Raw genomic sequence first — 13,057 nt, 5'->3', positions numbered from 1 at the left:
CACTGACTGTTATACTGAGAGACTGCCGTTTATTAACCTCTTCTTTGCCACATTGGGTATATTGCTCTATTATTTGCCACATAAGGACATTGTCCATTATTGCCCAGCAATTTCTCTGCAATATAAACTGCCTATTTATTAATATCTGCATTCCTGCAAAGAACTATTGCCTATTATTAACTGGCTATTTTCCTACTACCTGACACTGCCTCTTATTAACCTGTTGTTTGTCACCACCACGCTTAAAGCTGTTTAGCTTAGCCAACATGAGCTCTAATAGTAAGGATACTAATGACCCAGAGCTAACAAGAATTGTCAAGAGCTGGTGAGTGCAGCCATTTTTTGTTCTTTCTTACTATTATTTATTAATTGTATTATTCTTACATTTGAATAAATAAAGTATATATGGATTCTAGACTCCCGATTCTTTAGAATCGGGCTGCCATCTAGTCTTACATAAACCATCAGGGGGGTACCCGTTCCAAAAGTCTAATGGAAGTGGCCAACTCGATCCTTCAAATAGCCGAGAACAACCTTCTATCTCTGACAAGCCTACACATAAAGGGGGTAGACAATTACAAGGCAGACTTCCTCAGTTGATCCAGCCTAAAACAGGGGGAATGGGAACTGAATCCAGAGATATTTACCCAGATCACGCAAAAATGGGGTGTTCCCAAAATAGATCTCTTCGCGAGCCATTTAAACAAAAAAGTAACCTCCTTTTGCTCCCTATCTCCCCTGGGGAACCCAGTAGCCGTGGACGCTTTCCTGATTCCTTGGGGTCACCATCTGTTCTATGCCTTGCCTCCCCTCATTCTGATTCCAGCAGTGCTGAGGAAGATTCGGGAGGACGGGGCGCTGGTCATCTTAATTGCCCCGTTCTGGCCGAAGAGACCTTGGTTCTCATGGATGAGGAAGATGTCAATATCCGACCCTTGGGTATTGCCAGACCGCCAGGATCTATTGTCGCAGGGCCCAATCTGTCATCCACGAGTCAAGAACTTGCACTTGACAGCCTGGCTCTTGAGAGGAAAATATTAGAAAGCAGAGGGTTCTCTTCGGGGTTAATCTCAACTCTGTTAAAAAGTAGGAAGCCGGTTACAACAAAACAGTACGGCAAAATATGGAAAAAGTTTCTGTCCTTTTCAGGTGCTAAAATAGGGAAAGAGATTCCCATTAATTCCATATTAGAGTTCCTACAAAACGGGTTGGAAATGGGTTTAGCCACCAGTACCCTAAAAGTTCACGTGGCAGCATTAGGTGCCCTATTTAATTTTGACTTAGCTTCAAATAGGTGGGTCTCTAGATTCATTAGGGCGGCAGGAAGATCAAGGCCTCTGCCAGTAAAAGTGGTTCCTCAATGGGACTTAAACTTGGTCCTTAAAGCCCTGACTAGTCCTCCATTCGAACCATTACATGAATCTACAATAAAAACACTATCTCTCAAAACAGCTCTATTAGTCGCCCTCACTTCTGCCCGTAGGGTTAGCGACTTACAGGCTCTTTCAGCCAACCCTCCTCACACACAATTTCTAGAGGATAGGGTTGTTCTAAAAACAGACCCAGCATATCTCCCGAAAGTGGCTTCAAAATTTCACAGGTCTCAAGAGATATCTCTCCCCTCCTTCTGTCCCAACCCTAAGAACAAGGAGGAACAAACATTACATACACTAGATGTAAGAAGATGTCTCTTACACTACCTAGAAGTCACTAGAGAGAGTAGGGAGGATTCCTCTCTGTGTGTTTCCAGGGTCCCCGGAAGGGGAAAAAAGCATCTAAAGCCACCATAGCAAGATGGATCACAGACGCCATCAGTCTATCATACTCAGCAAGTGGGATGTCCGTTCCCGGGGAGGTTAAGGCTCACTCTACAAGGGCAGTAGCAACTTCCTGGGCGGAGAAGGCCGGAGCTTCCATAGACCAGATATGTAGAGCTGCTACCTGGTCCTCACCATCCACATTCTATAGGCACTATAGATTGGACCTAATCTCCTCTTCAGACCTTACTTTTGGTAAAAGGGTTCTGGAGGCGGTGGTCCCTCCCTGAATGTACTATCTATGCAATTCTCTCCGTGGTGCCGTCATGGGCGATCAGAGAAAAATATAGTTCTTACCGATAACGGTATTTCTCTGAGCCCATGACGGCACCCGTACATTCCCTCCCTTCACTTATGGGTGCACACATTGAAATAGTGCCATAGTCTATTTATAGTTTAAAGTCACGCGATATCTTGTTATGCTAAACAGTTAAAATTTTACAAATGTCTTAGTAGTCTCCCATCGTTATCTATGTAAACAACTGATGCAGGAGAGTGGTACCGCCTTTTTATCCGTAGGTTTCCTGTCCTTGGTGGGCGGATCCCCTCGCTCTCCGTGGTGCCGTCATGGGCTCAGAGAAATACCGTTATCGGTAAGAACTATATTTTTTTTCAGCATGTGGTTCATTTGCATGGCATTCCGGAGAATGTTGTGTCTGACAGATGTTCTCAGTTTGTCTCTAGGTTTTGGCGGGCCTTTTGTGCTAGGATGGGCATTAATTTGTCTTTTTCTTCGGCGTTTCATCCTCAGACTAATGGCCAAACTGAGCGAACTAATCAGACCTTGGAAACCTATTTGAGATGCTTTGTGTCTGCTGATCAGGATGATTGGGTGTCTTTCTTGCCGTTGGCCGAGTTTGCCCTTAATAATCGGGCTAGTTCGGCTACTTTGGTTTCACCTTTCTTTTGTAATTTTGGTTTTCATCCTCGTTTTTCTTCGGGGCAGGTTGAGCCTTCTGATTGTCCTGGTGTGGATTCTGTGGTGGACAGGCTGCAGCAGATTTGGACTCATGTGGTGGACAATTTGACGTTGTCTCAGGAAAAGGCTCAATGTTTTGCTAACCGCCGTCAGTGTGTTGGTCCCCGGCTTCGTGTGGGGGATTTGGTTTGGTTGTCTTCTCGTCATGTTCCTATGAAGGTTTCTTCCCCTAAGTTTAAGCCTCAGTTTATTGGTCCTTATAAGATTTCTGAAATTATCAATCCGGTGTCTTTTCGTTTGGCTCTTCCAGCCTCTTTTGCCATTCATAATGTTTTCCATAGATCTTTGTTGCGGAGATATGTGGTGCCCGTTGTTCCCTCGGTTGATCCTCCTGCCCCGCTCTTGGTTGAGGGAGAGTTGGAATATGAGGTTGAGAAAATTTTGGATTCTCGTTTTTCGAGGCGGAGGCTTCAGTATCTTGTCAAGTGGAAGGGTTATGGCCAGGAGGATAATTCTTGGGTTGTTGCCTCCAATGTCCATGCCGCCGATTTGGTTCGTGCTTTTCACTTGGCTCGTCCTGATCGGCCTGGGGGCTCTGGTGAGGGTTCGGTGACCCCTCCTCAAGGGGGGGTACTGTTGTGAATTCCGCTCTTGGGCTCCCTCCGGTGGTTGGAAGTGGCACTTTTGTGAGTTCTGCTCTTGGGCTCCCTCCGGTGGTTTTAAGTGGAATGGCTGCTCCTTGGATTTAGCAGTCTGCAGCTGCTTCCACTGATTGTCTTTCTGCTCGGCTATTTATGCCTGGCTCTCTCTTCAGCCAGTGCCACTTGTCAATGGTTCCTGGTTGGATTCACATCTCTCTTGGATTTCCCTGATATCCTGACCAGTTCTGCAAAGATAAGTCCTTGCTTTGCTCTTTTCTGTCCACATGTTGTGGACTTATTCGTTCTGTACATTCTATGTTTTGTCCAGCTTGTCAGTATGGATTAATTCAGTTAAACTGGAAGCTCTGGGAAGCAGATTTACCCTCCACACCTTTAGTCAGGTGTGGGAGACTTTTGTAAACTCTGTGTGGATTTTTGTAGTTTTTAATACTGACCGCACAGTATTCTATCCTGTCCTTTCTATCTAGCTAGACTGGCCTCCTGTGCTACATCCTGGTTTCATTCTGTGTATGTCTTTTCCCTCTCCACTCACAGTCATTACTTGTGGGGGGCTATCTATCCTTTGGGGATTTTCTCTGAGGCAAGATAGTTTTCCTGTTTCTACCTTTAGGGGTAGTTAATTCTCAGGCTGTGACGAGGTGCCTAGGGAGTGACAGGAGCATCCCACGGCTACTTCTAGTGTTGTGTTGAGCTTAGGGACTGCGGTCAGTACAGGCACCACCGCCTTCAGAGCTCGTCCCATGTTGCTCCTAAACCACCAGTTCATAACAGGGGGGGCACCAAAATGAATTCTTGTCCCTGGTGCCAGAAACTCTAGATACACCTCTGCCGGTATGCCACTGCGAGCAGCGATTACCGGGTCCGGTGGAGGGATGTGTGTGCACATTTTTCCGTTCGCCTCAGGCAGCAGAGAGGCTAGGTTCACCCCTGGATAAAGATACCACATCCGAGGAATAAATATCTAATGTGCCTAGCTTAAATACAATAGCAGCATTTGGTAGGTATCAAAATAATAGCGACAGGAGACTAGAGATTGTCAATACAAATACATTAGAAAATTATAAATGAGTCACATTGCTGCATCCTGGAGCACGGTGGCTCATTATACCATACAGTATACCTGATAGAATCCCCAAGTATATAAACAGGTCACCATATAGCAAATTATAACCACCATATCCCACAACAAATGGTATGCCATACCAAAATCAAAACTCCATAATCAAAGTGGTGAAAGACTCATTACCTTATGCAAATGCTGGTGCTCATGGTCTCCCCTCACCCCGATGCGCGTTTCGCCTCCTGCTTCTTCCGGGGGCGTGTCAGAGTGAGGGGCGGCCGTGTTTATATACGAGAAGCAATCATGGACACACCGGTAAACTCGGCGCATTGCCTGTAGTACCGCCTCCCTATATGACGCGCTTCCCTCTGACGCTCAATGACACACAAGCCTAGGCTACGCGTGTCAATGTTAAAGCGCCATAGGGAGCGACGGGGGATAGGACCACAACGCATGCGCACCCACTGGGCAGGCACAACAATATGGAAGGAGCTATTAAAACAGGGGGTGAAATCATCACCAACATTTTACCTCATTCCAAAGGTACATAAGAATGTGTTGGATCCCCCAGGGCGACCGATTGTGGCCGGGAATGGAGGTTTATGTGAGATTATTTCAGATGTTGTTGATTACTTCTTAAAACCTATTGTCTTCACTCTCCCTTCCTTTATTAGGGATACTAAGCAAGCCCTTCAGCGCATTGACTAGCTGAAATTGGAGGATCACCAGATTCTGGTCACGACTGATATAGGAGCTCTTTACACTTCTATTAGACACAGTGATGGTTTGGCAGCCACAGCATGGTTCTTGCATTCCAGCAATATTGAAGGCTGGTTGGCAGACCTTATTCTGACCCTGTAGGAATTCCTTCTGAGACACAATACCTTCATCTTTGACAATAAGATCTACCTCCAACTCCAAGGTATGGCTATGGGGGCCTCTTGTGCCCCTTTATATGCAAATTTATTTCTGGGAGCTTGGGAGAGGGATATTTTTTGGGGAGATGGTATTCAGTTGGATAAGATATATCGACAACATGATGTTTGTCTGGGAGGGCACAGAAGATTATTTGGGAACACTGATGAAGAAACTCAATGATAATGATATTAATGTGAGGCTCACGCTTAAATCTGGCAGGAGTTTGGAGTTACTGGACATCTGAGTTGAAGCTGCAAGTGATGGAACTATGCAACTTTTCATACAGATATATTCAGGAAACCGGCAGCTACGAACTTGTACCTACATGCTGATTCTGCCCACCCAACCAGTACCATTCATGACATCCCCATAGGTCGGTTCCTACGTGTTAAAAGAATTTGCTCAGATGTAGCCTCTTTTGAGAAACAATGTGAGGAACTGACTAGAAGGTTTGAAGACAGGGGTTACAGTGGAAGGATGATTAGAAGGGGGCATAAAAGGGCCATTGCTACCATCAGGAATGAATTTCTATACAGCAATAACATTAAGAGAGTGGGGTGTTGTGAATTCTGCTCTTGGGTTCCCTCCAGTGGTTGTTGGTGGGAATGCAGTTGTCTCTGACTCGCAGTCCTGGCCAGGTGTATCGGATAATTACAATTCTGACTGGGATATTTAGGTGTGCAGTATCCTTTAGCCCTTTCCAGTTGTCAATGTTTCTTTGGAAGTATTGGATCTCTGCCTGGCCTCTCCTGCTTATCTGCCAGTTCAGCAAAGATAAGTGTCTGTTTCTTTTCCTGTGGCACACATGCAGTGTGCTTATTTTCAGTACTGTTCGTTTGTTTTTCTTTTGTCCAGATTAGACTGTGTCTGTGTTTTCTCAGTCTGGTTGGTTTCACTGGAGTTGCAGATATACGCTCCTACATCTTTAGTTAGATGTAGGAAGTTTTTTGTATATTCTGCTGTGGATTTTTTTGAAGGGTTTAATACTGACCGCACAGAACTCTGTCCTATTCTGTCCTATCTAGCTAGAGTGGCCTCCTGTGCTAAATCCTGTTTTTTCTGCCTGTGTATGTTTTTTCCTCTCCGACTCACCGCCAATATTTGTGGGGGGCTGTCTATCCTTTGTGGATTTTCTCTGAGGCAAGATAGTATTCCGATTTCCATCTTTAGGGGTATTTAGTCCTCCGGCTGTGACGAGGTGTCTAGGTTTTGTTAGGTACACCTCACGGCTACTTCTATTTGCGGTATTAAGTTCAGGATTGCGGTCAGTATAGTGGCCACTTTCTCCAGTGAAAGTTCTCATGCAGCTCCAAGGTCACCGGATCATAACAGTGGGGATCACAAACAGGTGGGTTTCATTTCCTCCTTTAATGGCCAATCGAGTAATCTGAAAGAATTGATCAAAAGACACTGGAAAGTCCTTTTAACGGATCCAGTTTTTAAACAAGCTTTGCCCCCTTCTCCTTAGTGTGTAGCTCGTCGTTCAGCCAATTTTAAAGACCTACTCAGAATATTAATTTCTCCTAAGTTTCAGCACAGCACTAATCAGCTGCTGTCACCGGAGCAGGACACTGTGAGGGAGCACCATGTAGGTGAGTGCAATGTTTTGTGTTTTTTTTTTAATCTTTTCTGATGGGGCTATGCATACCAGGAATGGGATGGGCCAATTATAAAAGAGAAAGGATGGGACCAATCATATCAGGAACAGGATGGGGCAATTTATACCAGGATGCCAGAAAAATGAATATGCATTGCCTTCCACGCCCATGGGCATGAAATGCAGTGCATATTCATTTCTCTTTAGCAGCGGGCACAGGAGTTAGCCGGAGCTGCCGGCTCCAGCCTCCTGTGACCCGATGCTCTGCCGAAACCACTCCCCCACCTCCCCACCACAGCCAGTGCCCATACATCTGGACTATAAGATGCACCCCCTATTTCCCTCCAAATTTTGGGAGGAAAAAAGTGCGTCTTATAGTCCGAAAAATACGGTATATACAGTGCAGACCAAAAGTTTGGACACACCTTCTCATTTAAAGATTTTTCTGTATTTTCATGACTATGAAAATTGTGCATTCACACTGAAGGCATCAAAACTATGAATTAACACATGTGGAATTATATACTTAACAAAAAAGTGTGAAACAACTGAAATTATTTGGTCTGTACTGTACATATATAAATTATACAGTTATGAACTGGTGAACACACAGTACCATGCTAAAAACTAAAGCACTAAATACCACCAGGCTCCACTAAACCCCCACGTCAGTACCAAATAGCACTGTGTGTGTGCACAATTATTAGGCAAATGAGAAATTTGACCATATCATCAATGTTACGCATATGTTCCAACTCCAAGTTGTGTGTTTGAATGCTTATTGGATGAAGCATGTTAGGTGATGTGTATTTGTATAATGAGGGTGCATCCTAATGATATTAAAATCCTTCATGAAGCTGTGCAGAATTATTAGGCCGCTTGTTTTCCTCAAGTAAAATGGGTAAAAAAAAAGATTTTAAATGGCTCTGAAAAGTAAAAAAGGATGTATTTAACTAGCTCTGAAAAGTCTTACAGAGGGATGCAGCACTCTTGAAATTGATAAGATATTGGGTTGTAATCACAGAATCGTGAAACTTTTGCTGTAAATAGTCAGCAGGATCACAAAAAACATTTTGAGAAAAAAAGATGCACAGTAACTGCCAAAGATGTGAGAAGAATCAAAAGGTGTACCGACCAGGAACTCATTATCCTTCAGTGCTATTCTATTCCAAAACTGCAATCTCACTGGAGTGTCCAGAAGTACATGGTGTTCAGTGCTCAGAGACCTGGCCAAAGTAAGGAAGGTGGAAACCCAACCACCACTGAACAAAACACAGAAGTTGAAATGTTAAAAATGGACAAAGAAATATTTGAATACAGATTTTTCAAAGGTTTTATGGGCTGATTAGATGAAAGTGGCTCTTGATGGAATATATGGCTGGGCCTTTAAAAGGATCAGTAACAGGTACAGAATTCCACTTTGGCTTAGACATCAGCAAGTTAGAGGTGGGGTACTATTATGGGCTCATAATTTTAAAGATTAGATATTTGGACCATTTCAGATTGAAGATGGACTGAAAACAAACTCCCAAACATACTGCCAGATTTTAGAAGACTCTTTTTTCAAGCAGTGGTGCAGGAAAATGTTTTACAAATTCAGCATTAATTCACCAGATTAAGAAAAGCTTATTATGAAATTGGAGGAAAATAGAAGTAGAGTAGGCACACGGTAGTTCAGTGGCTAGCACTGCAGCCTTGCAGCGCTGGAGTCCTGGGTTCAAATCCCACCAAGGACAACATTTGCAAGGAGTTTGTATGTTTTCCCCATGTTTGCGTGGGTTTCCTCCGGGTAGTCCAGTTTCCTCCCACACTCGAAAGACATACTGATGGGGAATTTAGATTGTGAGGCCCATCGGGGACAGTGGTGATAATGTGTGCAAACTGTAAAGTGCTGCGGAATATGTTAGCGCTGTATAAAAATAAAGATTGTTATTATAGTAGAATGTAGTGCCAGCTTCACACTCTCTCCTCCTTCTCCTGTTGCTACTGCCCAGGGTCTGCATACTGCTGTCAGATCCCCGGGCATCGTGCTTAGGGCGCATGCAAGCGAGATTCTGCCCTTTTTAAGGGCCAAAGTGTGTCGTCATAAAGTGTCCCCACCAATAACTGAGAGACAATTATTATTTAAGACACCTTCACCTGATTGGAGGTGCCTGAGCCGCGTGTTAGTTTAGCCTTGCATGCTTGCTAGTTCTCAAGTCCCCAGTGCTTGCATCCCAGGATACCAGAACAGTATATCCACATCTGCCATGCCTACCTGTGTAAGAGTCACATCTTTCAGATCTCCTACCTGCCTGTATACCAGTTTTGGCTGCCAGCACCTGCTTGCTTGTAATTCTGCCATGCCCGTCAGCACCTGCTTGTCTGTATACGAGCCAGTCCCATCCGCACCTGCAGTGCCCATCAGTACATCTGCTGGAACCACCTGCCCCTGCCATGCCAATCTGCATTTCAGCTGAACTTTTTGACACTTGCCATGTCAGTCTGTATATCAGCTGAATCCGCTGGTACCAATGTTGCCTGTCTGTATATCAGCCAGACCCATCTGTATCTGTTGTTCCCGTGATCCTGCCATGCTTGCCTGTATCAGCTCTACACTCCTACTGGTACCATTCCAGCTACCAGTCCCTTGCGGGTCAGCTGCTACGTAGCCGAGGTTAGTCCTCGTGTAGCACCTGGTCCCCACCTACCCAGGCTCTCCTCGGACCGTGGTACCGTCAGTTGCTGTGCATCTGGGATCAGCCTTGGTTTGGTGCTTAGTCACGCCACTACAGGCTCTTCCCTGGTCTTGGCACAGTGGTACCACCACCCTGCCTGTTACATTGAACACCAAAAAATCCTGTAATTACCATATTCATTTTTATACAACTTAAGGTTGTTCATCGTTGAAATACGGCCATGTGCATAAGCTTTTTTGTGACTAACCGACATCAACTCCAGTATGATTGCTGGTGCCAAACTGTGTTTTATCCTTTTTATTAACAAAATGCAGTTATTATCCACACCTCTTTTCTCTAGTGAAAGAAGCATAGTTGTCAGTGCTAACTATATTTAATGAATAAGGATGCTAACTCTGTTTGGTAAATGACAAATAAAAAAGCCTAACGTTGCTATTCTATCTTCTCAAACTAAGAGCTAATAATTACACATTAGCCTATGATTTGTTTTCTTTAAAACTTTTGCTAAAGTGATATAGTTAATGAATTGCCCAGAAATAGCACAGAGGCTATAAAGCAACAAATAACAGAATACTCTATTGATGTTTCCTGAACAGTTTTATATCTTGCTGCATCTTTCTTGAAGCTGATATGGATGCAGAAGATAGAACTTCAAAGGTAACTTGCATTTTTATCTTTTTGTAGTAAACAGTTATGCTCAGGACAATTATTGCTGCGCTTCACCTTGCCACTCAGCCCTTATCACCTCACTATCCAATAATCCAAAATGAGTCTTTGACACCTTTCACTTACTTATTAGTGCTAAACTGTAGGCCCATATCACCAACCTCAACGCTAACAATCTAGCCACTTATTTCAAAGAAAAAAATGATAATAACCAATAAGAAATTATTTTCCAAACACCTTTCCTCTGTCAAGTTCCCATTCTGCCTTTGATCTAGCATCAGAAGTCACCAGGCTTCTCACTTCTTCTCATTCTTCTACCTGCACCAATGCCCCTAGTCTATCACAGTTTCTGCAGTTCCTCTCCTGTCATTACCCACATAACCAAAATATTTAACCTCTTTTACCTCTAGTAGTATCTTTCATAATCCCAATACTAAAAAATTCATCCCTTGATGAGAACTGCTCTGCTAATTACAGCCTGCTTCTAATCTCCAAATTACCACAAAACTACTTGAATTTTTGTTCTAATCCTGTCTAATCCGCTATCTTTCAGATGACTCTCTTCTCTAACTTTTACAATGTTTTTCACTTTATACACTCTACAGAAACTAACATTACTAAAGTCTCGAACAAGCTACTAACGTACTGTATAAAACTAATGTTCGTCGGTTTTGCTGTATCTCTCTGTAGCATTTGACACCAGTTGATCCTCCCAATGCTCAACTGTATAAACCTCATAAGATAGCGCTCTCTTTGTTCTACTACAACTTTTCTTACTGATCTTTCAATCTATATTTTGCTGGCTCTTTTTCCAAATCTTTTTCATTTAGTATCAGGTTTCCTCAGGGGTCAGTCCTAGGCCCCTTCCTCTTTTCTCTATATACCACTCCTATTGGACAAACCGTCAGCAGATTTAACTTTCATTACCCCCTTTATGCTTATGACACAGCTTTTCCTGTCATCACCACCGCACTACTACAAAGGGCCAATGATTGTCTGTCTGCTGTCTCTAACATCATGATTTCCCTGTCTCTGAAATGAAATCTCTTCAAAACTGAACTTTTTGTATCTCCTCCTGCAAAGAAGTGGAAGATAGCTGGCACCCCGGAAGATATTTACTGTATGATATAATGGTATATTTGTATACTGCTGCATGGTATATTTTTTATTGCATAACACTGATGTATTATCTTTTATATTGATGCAAAGTATTGTGATTAATATTATGGCTTATTGTAATCATTTTTATGTAGAATTCATGGTAGAACAGGCGATTGAGAAGGGAATAGTTACAGTGAGTCATCCTTGAAGCTAGGAAACGTTATGTGGGATATTACTAGGTGGTAAATTATACTGTATATAAAATATACTGTAAATGTAGTGCATGTTTCCCTTGCTGGGCACTACAAGGTGAGGCTTTGATAGCATCTACTGATCATTGATGATGGTACTTGAGGCATTAACTGAATATGGAGAATATTCTGTAAAAGACCAAGTGGTTTTGTCTATAAATATATCCCTGGATATTGGAAGAGTTCATTTGGAAATTGAGCGTTACTGTGGTGAGAGACTGTGGAGCAAGGACCAAGGCCTCACAAGTGTGTGTATGTCCTAGAAGGATGAAAAAAGCAAGCTCCCGATCCAATTCTGCTACTGATACTGATTTGTGGCTGATGATATTGAGTATATTTGACAAAATCTGGAACCAGGATGGAGGTTAAAGGTTTTGAAAATACGTACCTCTTGAAGCTCATCAAGAGAATGCCAAGAGTGTGTAAAGCAGTCATCAAAGCAAAAGGTGGCTGCTTTGAAGAACCTAGAATATAAGACATATTTTCAGTTGTTTCACACTTTTTTGTTAAGTATATAATTCCACATGTGTTAATTCATAGTTTTGATGACTTCAGTGTGAATGTACAATTTACATAGTCATGAAAATACTGAAAAATCTTTTAATGAGGTGTGTCCAAACTTTTGGCCTGTACTGTACATGCCAGGCTAACACTTAATTTCTAATCTACAACATGAAGAGCTGTTGTTATCTTTGCACCCATTGCACTGCACTTTGAAAATATTTTGTATAGCTTTAATCAGTATGCCTATACAGTGGGGGAAAAAAGTATTTAGTCAGCCACCAATTGTGCAAGTTCTCCGACTTAAGAAGATGAGAGAGGCCTGTAATTGACATCATATATAGACCACAACTATGAAAGTCCAAATGAGAAAACAAATCCAGACCTTGTCTGATTTGGCAAGATTTGTTTTGCAAATTATGGTGGAAAATAAGAATTTGGTCATTAAGAAAAGTTAATCTCAATATTTTGCTATATATCGTTTGTTGGCAATGACAGGGGTCAAATGTTTTCTTTAAGCCTTCACAAGGTTGGCACACACTGTTGGTAGTATGTTGGCCCATTCCTCCATGAAGATCTCCTCTAGAGCAGTGATGTTTTCAGCCTGTCGCTGGGCAACACGGACTTTCAACTCCCTCCAAAGGTTTTCAATGGGGCTGAGATCTGGAGACTGGCTAGGCTACTCCAGGATCTTCATATGCTTCTTACGAAGCCACTTCTTTGCTGCCCTGGCTGGGGTTCTTGGGATCATGGTCATGTTGAAAGACCCATCCACGTTTCATCTTCAGTGCCCTTGCTGATGGAAGGAGGTTTGAACTCAAAATCTCACGATACATGGCCCCATTCATTCTTTCATGTACACAAATCATTCATGCTGGTCTCTTTGC

The 13,057-nt window shown here is 43.0% G+C and overlaps 1 protein-coding gene across 1 annotated transcript in view; it reads left to right on the top strand.

Annotated features, from left to right (window-relative positions):
* SLC23A1 (solute carrier family 23 member 1) overlaps positions 1-13,057 on the top strand; it is a 334,606-nt gene that overhangs the window by 23,489 nt on the left and 298,060 nt on the right. Inside the window, exon 2 of the mRNA XM_069764941.1 lies at positions 10,248-10,308. Within this exon, the coding sequence (XP_069621042.1) occupies positions 10,282-10,308 (27 nt within the window). The 5' untranslated portion in view covers positions 10,248-10,281. The remainder of the gene's footprint in view (positions 1-10,247; positions 10,309-13,057) is intronic.

This window comes from Ranitomeya imitator, chromosome 4 (assembly GCF_032444005.1).
Source record: "Ranitomeya imitator isolate aRanImi1 chromosome 4, aRanImi1.pri, whole genome shotgun sequence".
NCBI classification, from domain to species: domain Eukaryota; kingdom Metazoa; phylum Chordata; class Amphibia; order Anura; family Dendrobatidae; genus Ranitomeya; species Ranitomeya imitator.
Note: the sequence above shows the minus strand (reverse complement) of the source record. Positions and strands in the feature narration are given on the sequence as shown.